The 19,656-nt window shown below is 39.6% G+C and overlaps 1 protein-coding gene across 2 annotated transcripts in view; it reads left to right on the top strand.

The window, feature by feature from the left end:
* Positions 1–19,656, top strand: part of CC2D2B (coiled-coil and C2 domain containing 2B) — a 112,399-nt gene that overhangs the window by 2,272 nt on the left and 90,471 nt on the right. The window contains exons 3-8 of one of the 2 annotated variants that reach the window (XM_039482533.1): positions 6,041–6,096; positions 8,821–8,886; positions 14,060–14,129; positions 18,060–18,139; positions 18,224–18,313; positions 18,416–18,484. In XM_039482533.1, coding sequence (XP_039338467.1) covers positions 6,046–6,096; positions 8,821–8,886; positions 14,060–14,129; positions 18,060–18,139; positions 18,224–18,313; positions 18,416–18,484 — 426 coding nt within the window. In that variant the 5' untranslated portion in view covers positions 6,041–6,045. The remainder of the gene's footprint in view (positions 1–6,040; positions 6,097–8,820; positions 8,887–14,059; positions 14,130–18,059; positions 18,140–18,223; positions 18,314–18,415; positions 18,485–19,656) is intronic. The other variant, XM_039482535.1, reaches the window with a different exon arrangement.

Raw genomic sequence — 19,656 nt, 5'->3', positions numbered from 1 at the left:
GGGGGCAGTTCACACCTCTTTTACAGATTTTATTTATCTATGCAACCATAAAGATTAGAAGCATCAGTGCTGTCTTCTTTCTTTGTTTCCATTCTGCAGGGTCTGGATGTGTATTGAAGTAAGGGGTGTGCATAGCTTCACTTAGATAATGATATTTGACTCTTATTGTAGTAACACTTGTGGGCTATACCTCTCCAGTTGGGAGAGGATTGAACCAACAATATAGTAATAGTAGAAGTACCTGCAACTCTTGTTTCCTGATCATGTTGTCTGGTGAACTAAAAATACATAGATTTCTGCTTCTCCTGGGCTCAGAGCTCCGTTTTGTTGACTTTTGCATGCCAAGATTATGGTTATATGTCTCGAATGGCATATGTGCAAGTGTTCGGTGTGAAAGATGAATATTAAAAGCACCATGTTTGGTATAGAAGAAAGAACATAAGAATGGCCATACTGGGTCAGACTAATGGTCCATCTAGCCCAGTGTCCTGTCTTCTGGCAGTGGCCGATGTTAGGTGCTTCAGAAGGAATGACCAGAACAGGCAATCATCAAGTGATCATCTCCTGTCGTCCACTCCTAACTTCTGGCAAAAAAAAATAAAAAAAAAAGTTGTGATAGGGTAAAATAAATGTCAAAACGTACCATTCAGATAGTTTCCCATTCTTTGACAAGTGTAATAATTTTGCTTCTGAAAAATCTATTTTTCCATAATATACATTTTGATTGCAAATTCTACATAATAGAAATTGCTGTTCTCCCCCAGTGTGCCTCACTGTAGTCTAAGTGAAATTAATTAGAAATTAAAAGATGAAGTTCTAAGCTTATTTTGGTTGATTGGGTCCTTGGGGAGGAGAGAGGGTTTATTTATATAGGATAGATGCAGTTGAAACAACAAGAAAGTGGATTATTACCTATAAGAAGAATGGGAAAAATAAAAAAGTTATCAAAAACTATAACAATAGACTCTGGATGGGACATGTAAGATTATTTATATTATATTAATTCAGAAGTCAACTACATAACTTTAAATGATGAAATGCATTTTTATTCTGTTGAAAGAGAGGAATTGTTCAGTACTGTATAAAATAATAAAACCATATATGGGTCTCATGTCTAAAACACTACATTACAATTACAGCCATATTAGGGGATCCAGTTATTATGCAGCTCCATTTTGTGGTATAAATAGGACTTAACAAGCCCATATTCTCAGATCTTGGTTTCTTTTGATTGGTCAATGAAGATGAGAGCACAAGTACTGATATATGTATGTTTTATACTTATGTAAATAGCTATGCAAATTAGATACAGCTCTCAGGCTCTTGGCAAGTTGCCAAACATGACTGTTGGGAAGTGTGGAGGGGAAGAAGGGGTCCTAAACTTTTGTATCCATTTGGTTTAGCGCATATTCTGGCATGTTAATTTGTTGTAATTTTCAGGTTAGTAACCTGATCATTTGGAAACCCATGTCATAGAGTTTAAGACTAGAAGAGACTACTAGATCGTCTAGTCTGACCTGTATAGCGACCTGTGTATCACAGGCCATGTAAACCAGTTGCAAAATCCACACACTGATGATTTACTGGATATGCAGCCTTGTTGACTGATGTGGAAATGCGTCCATCTGCACAACAATCAGATTGTTATTCCATATTGTTCACTGTTGACTACAGTATCTCCTCACTTAAAGTCGTCTCAGTTAACATTGTTTTTTTGCTATGTTGCTGATCAATTAGGGAACATGCTCATTTGAAGTTGTGCAATGCTCCCTTCTAATGTCGTTTGGCAGCCGCATGCTGTGTCCACTGCTTGCAGGAAGAGCAGCCCATTGCAGCTAGCTGGTGGGGGCTTGTAACCAGGGTGGACCAGCAGCCCCCCATCAGCTCCCCCTTATCAGCTCCCCGCTCCCCTAAGTTCCCTGTGCTGCAGCCGCCCAGCAGGCAATCAATTGCCGGGCAGTTCAGCTGTCCCTTCCCCCACTGCCATGTGCTGATCCTTCCCTGTGCCTTGGAGCTGCTCCCAGAGACTCCTGTTTGCTGTGCAGGTGGGTGGGAAGAGGGTGGGGCCTAATGTCAGGGTGTCCCTTTTCCCCCTGCTCCTGCAGCCCGCTTACCCCTTCTTCATATAGAGCTGGAAGAGGACACCGATGGAGAGAGACAGAAAGAGCTTGGGGCAGCAGCTGCTCTCTCAACTTCCTGATCCACTTAAAAAGACAATGCACTTATGAGTGGGTCAGCTTACTTAAAGGGGAAGTGTGCATCTCTCTCTCTCTCTCTCTCTCCCACACACAAGGTGTGTGTCTGTCTCTGTCTGCTATGCTGTCTCCCCTCCCTCGTGTTCATGCTGCCTTGTGTGAGAGGCTACATTAACAACAATGTGTTAACCCTTGAGGGCTCAGACGATTGCTAGTTCCATAGAGTCTCTATGGATAGAAATTTCATGCTCTAGTAAAAATATAACAGTAGGGATCTATTATCGACCACCTGACCAGGACAGTAATAGTGATGATGAAATGCTAAGGGAAATTAGAGAGGCTATCAAAATTAAGAACCCAATAATAGTGGGGGATTTCAATTATCCCCATATTGACTGGGAACATTTCACTTCAGGACGAAATGCAGAGATAAAATTTCTCGATACTTTAAATGACTGCTTCATGGAGCAGCTGGTACGGGAACCCACAAGGGGAGAGGCGACTCTAGATTTAATCCTGAGTGGAGCACAGGAGCTGGTCCAAGAGGTAACTATAGCAGGACCGCTTGGAAATAGTGACCATAATACAATAGCATTCAACATCCCTGTGGTGAGAAGAACATCTCAACTGCCCAACACTGTGGCCTTTAATTTAAAAAGGGGGAACTATACAAAAATGAGGGGGTTAGTTAGACAAAAGTTAAAAGGTACAGTGACTAAAGTGAAATCCCTGCAAGTTGCGTGGGCCCTTTTTAAAGACACCATAATAGAGGCCCAACTTCAATGTATACCCCAAATTAAGAAAAACAGTAAAAGAACTAAAAAAGAGCCACCGTGGCTTAACAACCATGTAAAAGAAGCAGTGAGAGATAAAAAGACTTCCTTTAAAAAGTGGAAGCCAAATCCTAGTGAGGCAAATAGAAAGGAGCACAAACACTGCCAACTTAAGTGCAAGAGTGTAATAAGAAAAGCCAAAGAGGAGTTTGAAGAACGGCTAGCCAAAAACTCCAAAGGTAATAACAAAATGTTTTTTAAGTACATCAGAAGCAGGAAGCCTGCTAAACAACCAGTGGGGCCCCTTGATGATCAAAATTCAAAAGGAGCGCTTAAAGACGATAAAGTCATTGCGGAGAAACTAAATGAATTCTTTGCTTCAGTCTTCACGGCTGAGGATGTTAGGGAGATTCCCAAACCTGAGCTGGCTTTTGTAGGTGACAAATCTGAGGAACTGTCACAGATTGAAGTGTCACTAGAGGAGGTTTTGGAATTAATTGATAAACTCAACATTAACAAGTCACCGGGACCAGATGGCATTCACCCAAGAGTTCTGAAAGAACTCAAATGTGAAGTGCGGATCTATTAACTAAGGTTTGTAACCTGTCCTTTAAATCGGCGTACCCGATGACTGGAAGTTAGCTAATGTAACGCCAATATTTAAAAAGGGCTCTAGGGGTGATCCCGGCAATTACAGACCGGTAAGTCTAACATCGGTACCGGGCAAATTAGTTGAAACAATAGTAAAGAATAAAATTGTCAGACACATAGAAAAACATAAACTCTTGAGCAATAGTCAACATGGTTTCTGTAAAGGGAAATCGTGTCTTACTAATCTATTAGAGTTCTTTGAAGGGGTCAACAAACATGTGGACAAGGGGATCCGTGGACATAGTGTACTTAGATTTCCAGAAAGCCTTTGACAAGGTCCTCACCAAAGGCTCTTACGTAAATTAAGCTGTCATGGGATAAAAGGAAAGGTCCTTTCATGGATTGAGAACTGGTTAAAGGACAGGGAACAAAGGGTAGGAATTAATGGTAAATTCTCAGAATGGAGAGGGGTAACTAGTGGTGTTCCCAAGGGTCAGTCCTGGGACCAATCCTATTCAATTTATTCATAAATGATCTGGAGAAAGGGGTAAACAGTGAGGTGGCAAAGTTTGCAGATGATACTAAACTACTCAAGATAGTTAAGACCAAAGCAGATTGTGAAGAACTTCAAAAAGATCTCACAAAACTAAGTGATTGGGCAACAAAATGGCAAATGAAATTTAATGTGGATAAATGTAAAGTAATGCACATTGGAAAAAATAACCCCAACTATACATACAACATGATGGGGGCTAATTTAGCTACAACGAGTCAGGAAAAAGATCTTGGAGTTATCGTGGATAGTTCTCTGAAGATGTCCATGCAGTGTGCAGAGGCGGTCAAAAAAGCAAACAGGATGTTAGGAATCATTAAAAAGGGGATAGAGAATAAGACTGAGAATATATTATTGCCCTTATATAAATCCATGGTATGCCCACACCTCGAATACTGTGTACAGATGTGGTCTCCTCACTTCAAAAAAGATATTCTAGCACTAGAAAAGGTTCAGAAAAGAGCAACTAAAATGATTAGGGGTTTAGAGAGGGTCCCATATGAGGAAAGATTAAAGAGGCTAGGACTCTTCAGTTTGGAAAAGAGAAGACTAAGGGGGGACATGATAGAGGTATATAAAATCATGAGTGATGTTGAGAAAGTGGATAAGGAAAAGTTATTTACTTATTCCCATAATACAAGAACTAGGGGTCACCAAATGAAATTAATAGGCAGGAGGTTTAAAACAAATAAAAGGAAGTTCTTCTTCACGCAGCGCACAGTCAACTTGTGGAACTCCTTATCTGAGGAGGTTGTGAAGGCTAGGACTATAACAATGTTTAAAAGGGGACTGGATAAATTCATGGTGGCTAAGTCCATAAATGGCTATTAGCCAGGATGGGTAAGAATGGTGTCCCTAGCCTCTGTTCGTCAGAGGATGGAGATGGATGGCAGGAGAGAGATCACTTGATCATTGCCTGTTAGATTCACTCCCTCAGGGGCACCTGGCATTGGCCACTGTCGGTAGACAGATACTGGGCTAGATGGACCTTTGGTCTGACCCGGTACGGCCTTTCTTATGTTCTTATGTTCTTATCATTTAGCAGCAAGGCATCCCCTGGGAAATATCCCTCCCTCTTCCACCCTCTAACTTCACCACCTTAACCAAGCTTCACAATCATCATAGCTGTGAACAGTATTAAATTGTTTGTTTAAAACGTATACTATGTGTATATCTACATCATATATAGGTTTTTTTTGGTGAAAATAATTTCCCTGGAACCTAACCCGCCCCCCATTTACATTAATTCTTATGGGGAAATTGGATTCACTTAACATTGTTTCGCTTAAAGTCTCATTTTTCAGGAACATAACTACAATGTTAAGTGAGGGGTTACTGTATTTTAACTCAGGTTTTAAACATAGATTTTAGTTCATTTATATATTATAGTAGGATATAATACAAATGTTAAATATCAGAATAGAATACTATACTTTATATAGTATTTCAATAAAATGCTTGCTACAAAATTATGTAACCAGAATTTAATCTGAATTTATTGTGGTGTCTAGGACTAGAAAAACATGAAATACAATGCACCGTGATTGTAAAATAGAGGATAGCTAACTTTAAAATATGTAAGAATTTGGCGCATCATGTTGGTCGATGAACATTCTTTAAAAAAAATTTAATCATTGGAAGTATAGTTGGTTTTTTCTCTCTCTATTTCTGTCTCTGCATTTTTAAGAATTTAAAATGTTTTCTCTTGGTTTCATATTATTCCTTCATGTTATATAATTAAACAGATTTTAAAATGCTGTATAAACATTGCTTTCATGGACCCACTGGATTGAAGAGAAGTTAAATATTTTTATTTTGGGCAATGAAACTTGCAATTGTCTGATAGTTGATAGTATTAGTATCAAACACTGATATGACCATTTGTGTTTTTCAGTTTACTTACTATCTTGTTTGTTTAAACCCTTCAGAATAAATGGACCCTGTTCAAAAAGAAGAAGAAATGTCATCAGATAAAACAACTAAGGGAAGTTGTGTTAGTTGAAAAGTAAATGTTTTATATTCCTTTCTAGACAAAATACAGATGACTGGATTCAGCATTCTTAATTCATGCTGTATAAGCTAAATACTGATAATCATAATAATCAATAATAGAAATCTGTGTATAGAAGACCCAGAGGATCTGTGGATTTTCTGTTTTGCACAGAATTCTATTATTTTGGGGGGGGGAGAGGGGAATATGTACAAGACATTGTGTTGAGAACCAGTAACAACAGGAGTGGGAAGTCATTAAATAGTAAAGCTCTGTAGTTTAGAGTTGAGATTTTTAGCTGCTAACAAAGGAAGTCTTCGATGTCAAGAACCAATAATGTCCTGAGGCTATCAAAAATAATTTAGTTAGACTAGAGGCTTGATCAGATTAACCAGTAACAAGCAATTCAGTCTGTGTTCACACAGCAGATTTTCTCCTTTCACAACCATGTTTGCGAATCTGCTCCTGTGTGGTATCTAACCATGTTTGTACAGAACATTCTGAGAAAAACTGGGCAATTTATTCCATAGTGTTTCATCAGGGAATATGGTGTCCAAGGGATGTGCATAAAAGGAAACATCAGCATCATATGTGCTATGGGTAGGGGCGGCTCTAGGATTTCTGCCGCCCCAAGCAGGGTGGCACGCCGTGGGGGGCGCTCTGCCGGTCGCCGGTCCCGCGGCGCCGGTGGACCTCTCGCAGACGTGCCTGCGGAGGGTCCACTGGTCCCGTGGCTCCGGTGGACCTCCCGCAGGCATGCCTGCAGATGTTCCACCGGAGCTGCGGGAGCAGCGGACCTTCCGCAGGCGTGCCTGCGGGAGGTCCGCCGGAGCCGCCTGCCACCCTCCTGTGGGCGCCGCCCCAAGTGCGCGCTTGGCGCGCTGGGGTCTGGAGCCGGCCCTGGCTATGGGATGCCCTTTGCAATAAGGAGTTGGGAGAAAGGAGGACTGACCAAACAAGAACAGTTAGGGGGTCATATCCATACTGTATGCACACACACAAACATGCAGTGCTGAACTGGCTGGTCGATGAGCCTCTGGCAAAGGTGAAATGCTATTATTGTTATTAATAGACTTTTAACCATGTGATGTGTGAACACAAATCATGTTTGAGCCAGCCATGCCAGTAACTGGCTACTAATCTTGTTAATTTTTTTTCTTTTTTCTCTCATTCTGTTTGATATTTATTGCCCACTGTTTGTTGCTTCTGTCTTCTCCCCAACAGTTGCCTCTCACTTCTTGCCTCCTTGATGGTTGCCTCTCCCTGGTTATCTTAATTTCCTTAGGTTGATTGCTTTTCTTCCTTGCCCTGCTTTCTTTTCCCTCTCCTAGTTGCTTCTGTTATGCGTTCCCATAGGCTTCCTCACCTCAGTAATTTAATCCCTGCTTCCTTCGCCATATTCTGCTGCTTTCTTCTCCTTCTTATTATCAGGATCATACGCCATTATGTAAGTGCAGTACAAACAGAGACAGACATAGCCCATCACAAAGAATTTACAATAGAACTTAAAGCAAAATGCAACAAGTGGATGTAACAAATGGAGGTAATGGGGAATGGAGGATAATACCTGACAATGTGTGGTTTCATAGGTTGGCAATGTGCATTACTGATGGTGTAAAAATTGTAGGATATAAACAAAAATGGTAAATGTCAGCGGTTCCTATTGGATACTTCTTTCAGTTTCCTTCTCTTCCTACTTTCACTGCTGTGCTGTCTTTGCCAGCAGTGTATGGTGCAAGGAGTGGTAGCAGCAGAAGACCTCTGACTGTTACCACTTGAGTATCCTACCCTTAAGGTAACATAAGAAGGCTCTCTTTGTGGTATCCTTGTGCTGTGTATAACTATTTTAAGGCTGCAGAATGGTAGAACCCAGATTAGAGCTTGGATTCTTTACAGATTTGTAAAAGTGAGCATTAGGAAAGGTAATGCTGAGTCTGCAGGGTATATTATGGGCCTTGTCACTTCACAGCAATACATGCAATTAAGAACTTGGCTGCAGTAATTTTTTTTAAGTGATATGCTGTCCTCTTCAGTTACAGAGGATAGAAAGAGAAAAAATCCAAGGGGATTTCAGGAAAAAAATAATTAAAATTTAATTCTAAATACATCTACTAGATGGAACTTTAGGGAACTTTACCTTTCAGCTGGTTAGAGAGATTGCTGGAGTCATGTAAGACTCTATTTTTATTTCCCAAGGATGATCAGTTTTTTGCAGATCTAGTACCTTTACTGTGAGGAAGAGGAGAATTTGGATTTCCTACATGGCAGTATAAAACACTGATATTAGGCCTGTCTTTGGACCAGACCTTGAGAGGGTCTTAAGTTATGGAAATTCTAACTTTCCATTGTCCTTATATGGCAGATCCAGACCAGCTGAGACATAGATTAGGTACCAAGGGAAAAAATGTGAGATTGACAGACCAGGTGCAGGAGCGGCATATCAAATGCAACATCCAGATGCTGCCACATCAAATTAGAGAAACCAGTATTGGCAGTCAAAACAAAAAACCTGTCACTACTACTGAAAAGCCCCCTACTGTCAAAACAATTAACTAATTTTTGGGTCTTTTGAGATATACTCTTGTGCCCTGTGGCAGCTTGACAAATTGTTTGGTGCATTGGCCTTTAGTGTTCTTTTAGTACTGAGGTGTATTTTACTCCAAAGACATGTATCCTATAGATAATAATAATGTAAGCTTCTGTTTTCTAATTCTTCAGAAAAAGGATGCTCAAGAAGCAATTCTGAAGAACTCCTCACTGAGAAGAGAAAGTGCTAGAAAAAAGGTGAATTTGTTAATGCTACTTTTAATGATCTATCTTTTTATTAGAACAGATGTTAGAAGATACTTTATCTAGTAGAATCCAAGTATTTTGATGCCTTGAGCTCTGTATGTAATGGCACATATATACTTAATTGTGACCACTAGCTGTTGAATAGTAGTACAGATATTTTTCAGTAATACATTACTCTTTGTATAAGAGTATGTTATACTAACAATATCTTGTTTTATATAGCCCAAATACATTCTTTAGCATTAAAATGCCCACTTTAAAACTGGCTGTGAATGTAATTTTTTCACAAGCATTTGACTTAATTTATCTACATGGCAATGTAGATAACTTCCCAACAGAGCTTATGTGCACAGGTATTCCAAAGTCCAGACTTCATACTGATAGCAGAGTTGTCCTTTCAAGAGATAGTTAGGTTATGTCATATTTAAAAAGAAATCCCCGCATGTGTTAATACAACCTTAGATTGTTAAAAGTGAAAATGGTGAAAATCGAAATTTCTTTTCACCAGTTATGCTGCTTCTAGACTGGTCAGCTTAATTTTCCAGTTTTCATGGATTTGTGTGATGCTATTGTGCCTGGTTTGCAAAGTTTGTAGGGGGAATGTTTAAATCAAAACTAAACACAAGTTGTTTGAAATTATTTAGAAATATAACTTTATAAACAAAATATTAATTTTGGCCTACATTTTTGGACAGTGACTCTTTAACTCCGCTATCCCTTTGGCTAGGAGGAATAGATACAGTTAAATTGTTTGTGATTCTCTGTTTCATAGATAGTTAGTGTTTAAGGCCAGAAGGGATCATTAGATCTTTTAGTCTGATCTCCAGTATATCTCAAACTATTAAATTTCACCCAGTTACCCCCATATTGGGCACAATAAGTTGTTTTGCTAAAGCACATCTTCCAGAAAAGCATCCCGTCTTGGCTTGAAGACATTGAGATGGACATTTTACCACATCCGTAGGTAGATTGTTCCAGTGGTTGATCATCCTTGCTATTAAAAATTTGCGTCCCGTTTCTCAGTTGATTTTGTCTGGCTTCAGCTTCCAGCCATTATTTCTTGTTATGCCTTTCTCTGCTAGATTAAGGAGCCCTTTAGTACCCACTATTTTTTCACCATTATCAAGTCACTCTTGAATCTTTTGATAAACTAAACAAATTGAGTTCTTTAAGTCCCACTGTACGGCATTCTCGCCAGACCTTGAATCATTTGTGGCTCTTTTCCTGAACCCTCTCCAATTTTTCCACATTCTTTTAAAAATGTATCCTCCAGAACAGGATATGGTATTTTAATAGCCTCGCCAATGCTGTATGTAGAGGTAAAGTCACCTCCCTTCTCTCTACTCTCCTGTTTAGCTCTTTTTGGCACAGCATCGCACTGGGTGCTCCTGTGTTGCTTGTCTACTTTGAGCCTAAATGCTTTAGAATCACTGCTTACCAGGATACTGTCCCCCATTCTGTAGGTATTGCCTTCATTCCTTGTTCCTAGATGCATAACTTTACATTTGGTGTATTAAAATGAATTTTGTTTGAATGGGCCCACGTTACCAAGCAATCCAGATTGCTCTGTATGGCTACCCTGTCCTCATTATTTATCACTCCTTTTAGATTTATCAATCTTCTGAGGCTTTTCTCCCTAATTAGCTATGTTGTCTTTCAAAAAGACATGGTGATTCAGATCAACCCACATTTTTTTTCAAAATATAGACTTAAGACTCTATTATAACCAATCAATTTCATTTTCCATTTTTGAATCTAGAATCTTTTCTTAGACATCAGTAGTGTCTTAAATTACTCTCTTAATTAAACTAATGTTTTCCTGAAATCTTTTGTGCTATTTGTTCTTTACAGACCCAGGTCTATAGGTGCTCCAGTTTTTAAGCAGAGGAGAACTTCGGATATAAATGGGAGTTTAAAAGTGTGAAATGCGCTTTGTAAGCCAGATTTTGCTCAGTTATGATGGTGTAAATCTGTAATAATTCAACTTTCTTCAGATGAGCTATTCTGGATTTACACCAGTGTAACTGAAAACAGAACCAAGTCATTTTCTGTAAAAAGAAGTACAATTTGCATCCAATGGCCTGAAAGAAGGTAGTACAGTTTTCAGTCTGTACTTGGATTTTCCACAAAGGAGGTGTTTCAGCTTGTGGATGGTTTTAAAGAGTTCTTTGTATATAGCTAACTAATGGGTTGCTAGATATATTATTAGATTAAAGCAAGTTAGAACATTAATTGTTGGGACATGCTATTAAACCAATGAAGTTTAATAGGTAACTGGAGAACATTTGGAACAAGAACAAGTTGAAAGCAGCCTTCAGAGGAACAGCTGCGTTATCTTTTATTTATGGTACAGTGTGATACTGTCTAACATTCCTGCCTGATTTTAACATTGGGAAAAAAGAGGTTGATTTGAATACGGTATTCTTTTACAGCAGCTTATTGGTTATTAACCTTTTTCCTTTCCTGTATTTCAATGTTATTTCTGTAAACTTAGAAGTTTAAATTTTGACACATGAATGTATTCATGATTTTACTGATTTATAGTATGTCTATTACTATGAAATCTGGAACCATTACAGATTAGCACAAGCATCAGTTTATAAATGCAAATTTAAAGTAGCAGCAACAAAGATGGTGCTTTAGTATAGAACTATTTGGAAATGCTTAACTCAAAAAATGGACTTTGCACCACTCTCTAACAGTTTAAGTGAGGCTTTGACAAACCACCAGAGGGAGCATATTCTATAGTCAGGAACTCTGCACCAAGAATTATTCTGCCTCTAGACCTCAAGAGTGCACAGCTATGGACTGTCAACAAAACCAACCCAGTTAAAATTAACCAACTTGCTGTTGCATGGGGAGAGTCAATCCCAAAGTAGCCAGGTGCAAAATATATAGGGCTTTATAGATTAAATCCCTCATCTATAAATTTAAATTTCGAAGCAGATAGAAAGGTAATTCAGGACACAGAGCACAAATGCAATGTGTTAGTTAGGTCCTACTGCACTAATAATAATATTTGGTGCTTCGGCAGCATTTCTTATTGAGTGAAGGCACTTTACAAAGGTTAGTAAATTCTATCACCATTTTATATATAGGGAAAAAAATTGAGAGGTTATTTCCTCTTAACCTCTGAGAAGACACTGATTCTAACCAAGCCAGAGGACTGCTACATTTTGCATTAGCCCACTCCAGGCCCTCCAGACAAGTAGACTTACATCATCAAACTTTAGAGGAGGGAAATGGAATAGTGTTTTTTAGAATGTTGGAAAGGTAGCTGGTACCCATCCTGTTAGGAGCGTTAAATGTTAAAACCAAAACCTTGAATTCAATGTGCATACCAATAAGCACCCAATGGAGACAGTACATTCTCTTGCATACCCCAAATGACTGCCCTCCTGCATCAGCTTTAGACAGCGTGTCAGTTATTTAGGTGAAGTTGCTCAATATAATGTTCATTGCAATTCTCAGCTCCATGGTTACAATGGCATGCACTACCTGCTGAATGTACAAAAGGAAGGGATGCAGGCTGGCAACATTTGTGGAGGCTCTAATATTACTCTAACAAATATTTTAATTGTTTAAGTACTTCATAAAAATCAAAAGAAATCTACTAACGGTAAAGTACGTTTAAATATAGTTTGATAAAAACTAATTACAAAACTAATCAGATTTAGCTCCAGTATTTCTTGTGCTAAATTTTACTCTGTCAGTAGTAGTATAATGGATTTTTAGCAGTGTAAGTAAGAGCAGAATTTGGCCCAATATCTTTTTAATTTACTATATCCTTTCAGGACAGACACATTGTATTTGTGAAAGTAAATATTTAATCTATTAAAGCAGTGGTTTTCAACCTTTTTTCATTTGCGGACCCCTAAACAAATTCAGATTCAAATGGTGGACCCTTTTGGAAATCTTAGACATACTCTGCTGACCCCCAGGGGTCCATGAACCACAGGTTGAAAATCATTGTGTGGCATACTCCCTTTGCACAACCTGGAACTGTGGGACTTCTGAGTCTCCTCCCTGAGCTGGCTCTCTCAGTGCTATCCTAGTGACAAACAGCCAACCCGTCCAGGTGTTGTGATCACTCCATCAACATGTGGAGTTGCTGAGTTGCATGAATTCATGCTGAGGCACTCATGAATTATACAGAGGGAGACTCCAGCCAACACCATAGCCCTCATAACACTGCAAGCTCATTAATTAGTTTACCACTTTGTCAAAGGAAAATGAACACGCACCAGCCTTTGTAATCTGAGCAGATTCCCCAAGCACTTTAGACAAACTCATTGGTAAGGACAAAACATTAAAATAAGTTTAGTAACTACAGAATGATAGATTTTAAGTGATTATAAGTGTTAGGCACAGAGTACATAGTTGGTTGCATAAGAAATAAAAATAGAATTGCGGCCTAAATTCTAACTTTAACAGACTAACACTGGATGTTCCATGCATTTTACAATTCTTAATACACAGGCTGATGTCCCTTCTCATCCTGGGGCAAGTCTCCACAGTTCATTGTCTTCCAAATGATCTTCTAGGTGTTGAAATTGGGGAGTAGAAAGGCCCAGTGATGATATCATCAACCCTCATAGTTTCTTTCCACATGCTAGAAAGATCTTTGCTGTGAGGTAGGGGTCAGGTAACCCCCATTGTATACGTGCCCTCTCTGAGGAGTCTCTAGGAGAGTGGATGCTTGATGAGACATCAACATCTGTCTGGCCAATCTAGATGTAAATCTGGCTTGTCAGTGTTAGTTACTCCTTTGTGGCCACTGAAAGGCTAGCTGTGGACATTTCCCTTTTACTATACATTAAAGCAACAAATACATAGCATTACTTCATAGCTTCACATACAATGATAGTACATACAATTCAACAGGATATTAATGTTCAAAAAATCAAGACTCCTTAAATGATACCCCCACAAGGCATGCACTGTACAAAACATATCATATCACATAGGTGAATATGGGGGTTCCAGAGTGCTAGTTTGAGGTACAGTGTCATACACCGTATTAGACACTTACCGATAGCAAATACTATAAAATATTGCACCAGCAGTGCAATATGCAAGTTTAGAAAATTTTAAATGTGGGATCTGCAATTTAATTTTAAAACTTTTACTTTAAATCTTTCTTCTGGTAATTTGTTTTTCATAGTTGACTGAAGACAGCGAACATGTTATTAGGCATCAAACAGAAGAATTTGTAGATCAGAATTTCCAGGAAGGTAGTGCAATAAAAATACTTGTCTTTGCTCTTGATTGATATTGTTTGATGAAGATGCACTTATTGCCTGAGCTGGAACTATCGTATACGTTTATTGGTCCAGATTGATACCCACACTCACATTGAATAATACCATATTCAGTGGGACTTCTCATGGTGTAAGGCAGCAGTTCTCACACTGTGGGTTGGGACCCCAAAGTGGTTTGCGACCTAAGTTCCCTCTAAGGTGCTCGGTCACATGGCCGTGCAGTAGTCTATTAAGCGCTGAGCAGGCACTCAGGGCTGCAGCACAGAGAGATGCCTCTTCCCCAGCCCTGGACCTGCTGCAGCCTGGAGAGAGGCATCTTTCCCGTGGCCCCAACCCAGCCCTGACCTGGATTTGCCGTGGCTGAGGGAGAGGCGCCTATTCCACAGCCCCAACCATGGGAACTACTGCGGTGGGGAGAGGCGCGTTTCCCCCCAGCCCAGGTGCTGCTGAGGGAAGAGAGAGCTGGTGGGGAGTTCCCTCTCCCCACTGTAGCCCCACTGCACCCCAAATCCCTCATTTCTGGCCCCATCCCAGAGACCGCACCCCAGCCAGAGCCCTCACCCCCCTGCACCCCAACCCTCTGGCCCAGCTCTGAGCCCCTCATCCCCAGCCCCTCCCCAGAGCCTGCACCCCAGCTAGAGCCCTTACCCCCCTGCACACCAACCCTCTGGCCCAGCTCTGAGCCCCTCATCCCCAGCCCCTCCCCAGAGCCCTCACCCTCCCACACTATGAACCCCTCAGCCCCACCCCTGCCACATGAATTTCAAGGGACACGGTTATAGGACCTAACCACATCAGCCACACCATCAGAGGCTTGTTCACCTGCACATCTACCAATGTGATATATGCTATCATGTGCCAGCAATACCCCTCTGCCATGTATGTTGGCCAGACTGGACAGTCTCTATGCAAAAGAATAAATTAACACAAATCTGACATTAAGAATTATAATATTCAAAAAACCAGTAGGAGAACACTTCAACTCTCTGGTCACTCAATAACAGACTTAAAAGTGGCAGTTCTTCAATAAAAAAACTTCAAAAACAGACTCCAATGCGAAACTGCAGAACTGGAATTAATTTGCAAACTGGACACCATCAAATTAGGCCTGAATAGAGACTGGGAGTGGATGGGTCACTACGGAAACTAAATCAATTTGTTAGTCTCTACGGTGCCACAAGTACTCCTTCTTGTTTTTCCAAAAACGAATTTCCCCTTGCTAAATACTTACACCTTGTCAACTGTTTCAAATTGTTTACATTGGCCTCATTAACACTACAAAAGTGATTTCCGCTCGTTCTTGTCAAGTGTTGAGGATTGCCTACTTCCAATTTAAATTGAATTGGCTCGTTAGCACTGACCCCCCACTTGGTAAGGCAACTCCCATCTTTTCATATGCTGTGTATTTATACCTCCCTACTGTATGTTCCACTCCAAGCATCTGATGAAGTGAGTTTTAGCCCATGAAAGCTTATGCCCAAATAAATTTGTTAGTCTCTAAAGTGCCACAAGGACTCCTCATTGAATTTTGTAATGTGCACCAATATGGAGGTGATACACATTCCATACATGCGTGGGAAAAATTAGAGGTATACTGGTCACAACCCAATTTTAATGGGGTTGCCAGGGCCAGCATTAGTCTTGCTGGGACCCAGAGTTGAAGCTGAAGCTCCACTTTCACCTGGGGTAGTGGGGCTCAGGCTCTGGCCCCCTCTCCTCCCACCCAAAGCAGCGGGGTTTGGGCTCCACCCTCATGTAGTAATTTTATCGTTAGAAGGGTGTTGCAGTGCAGTGAAGTTTGAGAACCTCTGGAAGGTATTATTCACCATGAGTAAGGGTATAACAATTGGGCCCTTTGTGAATACATACTTTTCTATATTTTCAGGGTCGTCAAACTAACAATTAATGAAGGTGATTGCAAAATGTTGAGTTTTATGCTTGATCACTTGATGATTATCAGTTCTGTTCATTCCCTCTAGGGGACCTGGCATTGGCCACTGTTGGAAGACAGGATACTGGGCTAGAAGGACCTTTGGTCTGACCCAGTATGGCTGTTCTTATGAGTGAGATTTTTTTAACAAAATGTGAAATACATTGCAAATATTTTCATAATAAGAGATACAGCCTCCCCTCCACAACTCACTTAAATTTAATTCAAAATTAAAAGGGGGGTGAGCCTACATTTTTAAAATTAGCATTGCATTCAAAAAGTGAATGCTACAGAATGGTTTCAATTATTTACTTTTATTACATATTTATTTTGATTAGTAAAATAAATCTGAGAGTCTGTCTCAGACTCTAGGCCAAATTATTAAAACAATTATATTTTATTAGAAATTAACCCTTTTGTGTTCACATACAACTTTTTTTAAAAAATCACATTTAAGATGAAACTTTTCTTTCCAACATTGAATTTATTTAGAAAGTTTGATCCCAGTTTCTCTAATTGTTTGATGTTGGCAAGGATAAAAAATACACTTGTCCCATAAAAATATTAACCACATTTTGTTTGACAAGTCAGTGTCAAAAAAGCTGAATTTCAAAACTTAAAACTATGTAAATAATTGTCACCTCTTTCAGGAGTAGGGCCTTTATTAGCAGGGGCGGCTCCAGGCATCAGCACGCCAGGCGCGTGCCTGGGGCGGCAAGCTGCGGGGGGCGCTCTGCTGGTCGCCGTGAGGGCGGCAGGTAGGCTGCCTTCGGCAGCGTGCCTGTGGAGGGTCCGCTGGTCACGCAGCGTTGGCGGACCCGCCGCAGGCATGCCGCCGAAGGCAGCATGCCTGCTGTGCTTGGGGTGGCAAAATGCCTAGAGCCGCCACTGTTTGTTAGGTTTCAAAAAGGTTAGTTTTGATATATCAAAGTATTGCCTATTTGAAAATGGTATGCTATGCATAGATGGCTCCAGATTTTAAATCTAGAGGTATGCGCTATGGTCCAGATTCTCAAGTTGGTTAGTCCACTGTAAAGCATGAGTTAACCATGAAAACAGGTGGAGTTACTTCTGATTTACAGTAATCTTAGATCAGTTCTTCGCCACTTCTGGCCACTTTAATAAAGGTAGGATGTTTCCCCCCTCCGTTTGTCTCTTAATCTGTTACCTTCCACCAACTACCCAGCACTTCAGTTGTCATCTTCTCCCCTAGATCATGTTTCTATGAATGTGATGATTGGAATTAGAATTATATACTGAAGTCCTGCTGAGCAGGCTGGTTTTCATGGAGCCCAGAGAGAGAAGGAGTTGCTGTGAACAAGGCCGTCAGTGCAAATCCATGCACTGAGCATGGGAGGCAGCTAAACCAGGAAGCAGCTGCTGAGTTTAAATTATTTGATCCTTCTTATTTGAATGCGTGGGGAAAAGATAAGGGAAGTTTGGATGAATGTTTGTTTGTATATTCAGTATAAAATGGTAAAGTTAACAGACATCAAATTTTCAAATTGAGCTCAAGGGGCCACATATTTTGCTTTTGTTCCTGTAGTTATGCCTCAAATCAGCATGAGTATGCATGAATATGGTAGCTAGTAGTCAGGGTTCTGCTGTCTGACATTTTTTGTGTGTAATTTTAGAAGCCAGTTTGAAAATTTGATCCTGGACATTTGTGTTTTTCAGACACCCAGGATTTAAAAAAATAAATAATAAAATAAAAAAAAAATCTTACAAATTGTACATGTTACAAGATTCTAGTTATATCTTGGTGATTCTGTTTACATCTATAAAACTACCTGATGAATACTATTTTAGTTTGTATTTCTATCTAATACCTTTCATAAGAAGACCATTCTATTCACTATAAATAATTAATAGTAAATGGGCTGTGCACTGCAGAAGAATATACTTAAAAAAATAGCATTTAGTACCTCAAGAAGGTGTGTTAAAAAAGTTATGCTATGCTGGCTTTACCCTAGATGTGGCTGATGTAGAAAAACGAAGGAGTGTAACTGAAGCATTACGAGGTAGAGTAAGAGAGAAACTGAAAACATACAAGGTAACTTATTTTTCTTGTACTGTACTTGTAATTTATTGTTTAAGTGAAACGTGCAACAAGCTACCTTTTTTGTGTGTGTGAAAGGCTGAAAGTTCAGTCAATTTAGAAAACTTTTCTGCTGTGCCATGCTGTTTGGAACACCTCCAAAAGTCAAGTACAAGATCTGTAAAAGTTGTAAGTGAATTAAGTTTTTGACTTTCTGCATGCTTTTCAGAACAATGGTTGTGTCAGTTGTTTCTGTAGAAAATAAGTATAATACTATACCTCTTGTTTTAGGTTGTACAAGAAGAAAAGTCCACAGACAAAAGCCTCTCTGATACTAAAATATACCAGAAAAAGACTGAGGTAATAAATTTTGCAAATAGTAAACAAAATAAGTAAGCTATATACATTATATTCAGTTCAGTGCAAAAAAATGTTTCCAATAGTATCTTTAACTCTGATGAATGACATGCATCTACTCACATTTTGTTACTAATATGTTGGTTAATATATTGCTGTTTGTTATTGAATGTATATATAAAAAATCCAGATATCCATTGTAGCCAAATTAACATTACTGTTGAAATGCTAACTGTTGAATTTTTGAATTTTTATGAGCTTAACTGTATAACCTGAATGCTGCATTTGCATTTTCTGCCTTTTTTGTGATTCATAAGGTTTGATCCTGCACAAGAGAGGTGCAGAATGTTGTGCATAATGGCCAGACTTGGCAAAATTTTATTTTATTTTTTAGAAATTTGATAGATAATAGTGTTTATTTTTTGCCCCATTTTTATTGACTTAAATTTTCATAATTGCAGGAAATTATGGGGGTCAGACAATGGGAGGAATAATTATTTAATGACAGTAGGTGTTGATATTCAAAAAGTCAAAGCTTTATAACTGTTAAAACACAAATTGTCAACATCATATGTCAAAACATACAAAGTAAATACCCTTAAATCAAACTCGTAAGTTCTCAAGCAGCATTTTTCTTAGTCTATCTGTAAATTTTGATTATTATTGATGGAATTATTCTTGGTCAGTTTGTGTGTGTATAATGATATCAATGTCTCTCAACATTCCTGATCGCCATGACCTCGGCAAGAAGGATAGGGGAGATAGAGGCTCTGGCACATCCCTCCTTCGCAGTGTTCTTCCCTCACAAAGTCACGCTTAGACCACATCCAAAGTTCACTCCCAAGGTGACCTCTGCATTTTATGTGAACCAACTGATTCACCTTCCAACCTTTTATCCCAAGCCTCATCAGGAGGATAGGGAAACCATGCTCCATATGCTCAAAGTTAGGAGAGCCTTAGCCTATTTGGCAGGAGAAGAGTTTTTAGAAAATCTCCAAGACTCTTCCTCTCCATTGCGGATAGGTTGAAAGGCCCAGCGATTTCAGCTCAAAGACTCTCCAAATGGGTCTTGAACTATATCAAACTCTGTTACCAGATTCACAATTTAGCACCCCCATCCACAGTACACTCTACGAGATCAGTCTCTTGTCCGTTGCCTTTGCCCAGGGTATCCC

The sequence above is a fragment of the Mauremys reevesii genome, linkage group 7 (assembly GCF_016161935.1).
Source record: "Mauremys reevesii isolate NIE-2019 linkage group 7, ASM1616193v1, whole genome shotgun sequence".
In the NCBI taxonomy this organism is placed as follows: Eukaryota; Metazoa; Chordata; order Testudines; family Geoemydidae; genus Mauremys; species Mauremys reevesii.
The sequence above is the reverse complement of the archived record's forward strand: the minus strand, read 5'-3'. Positions and strand labels throughout refer to the sequence as shown.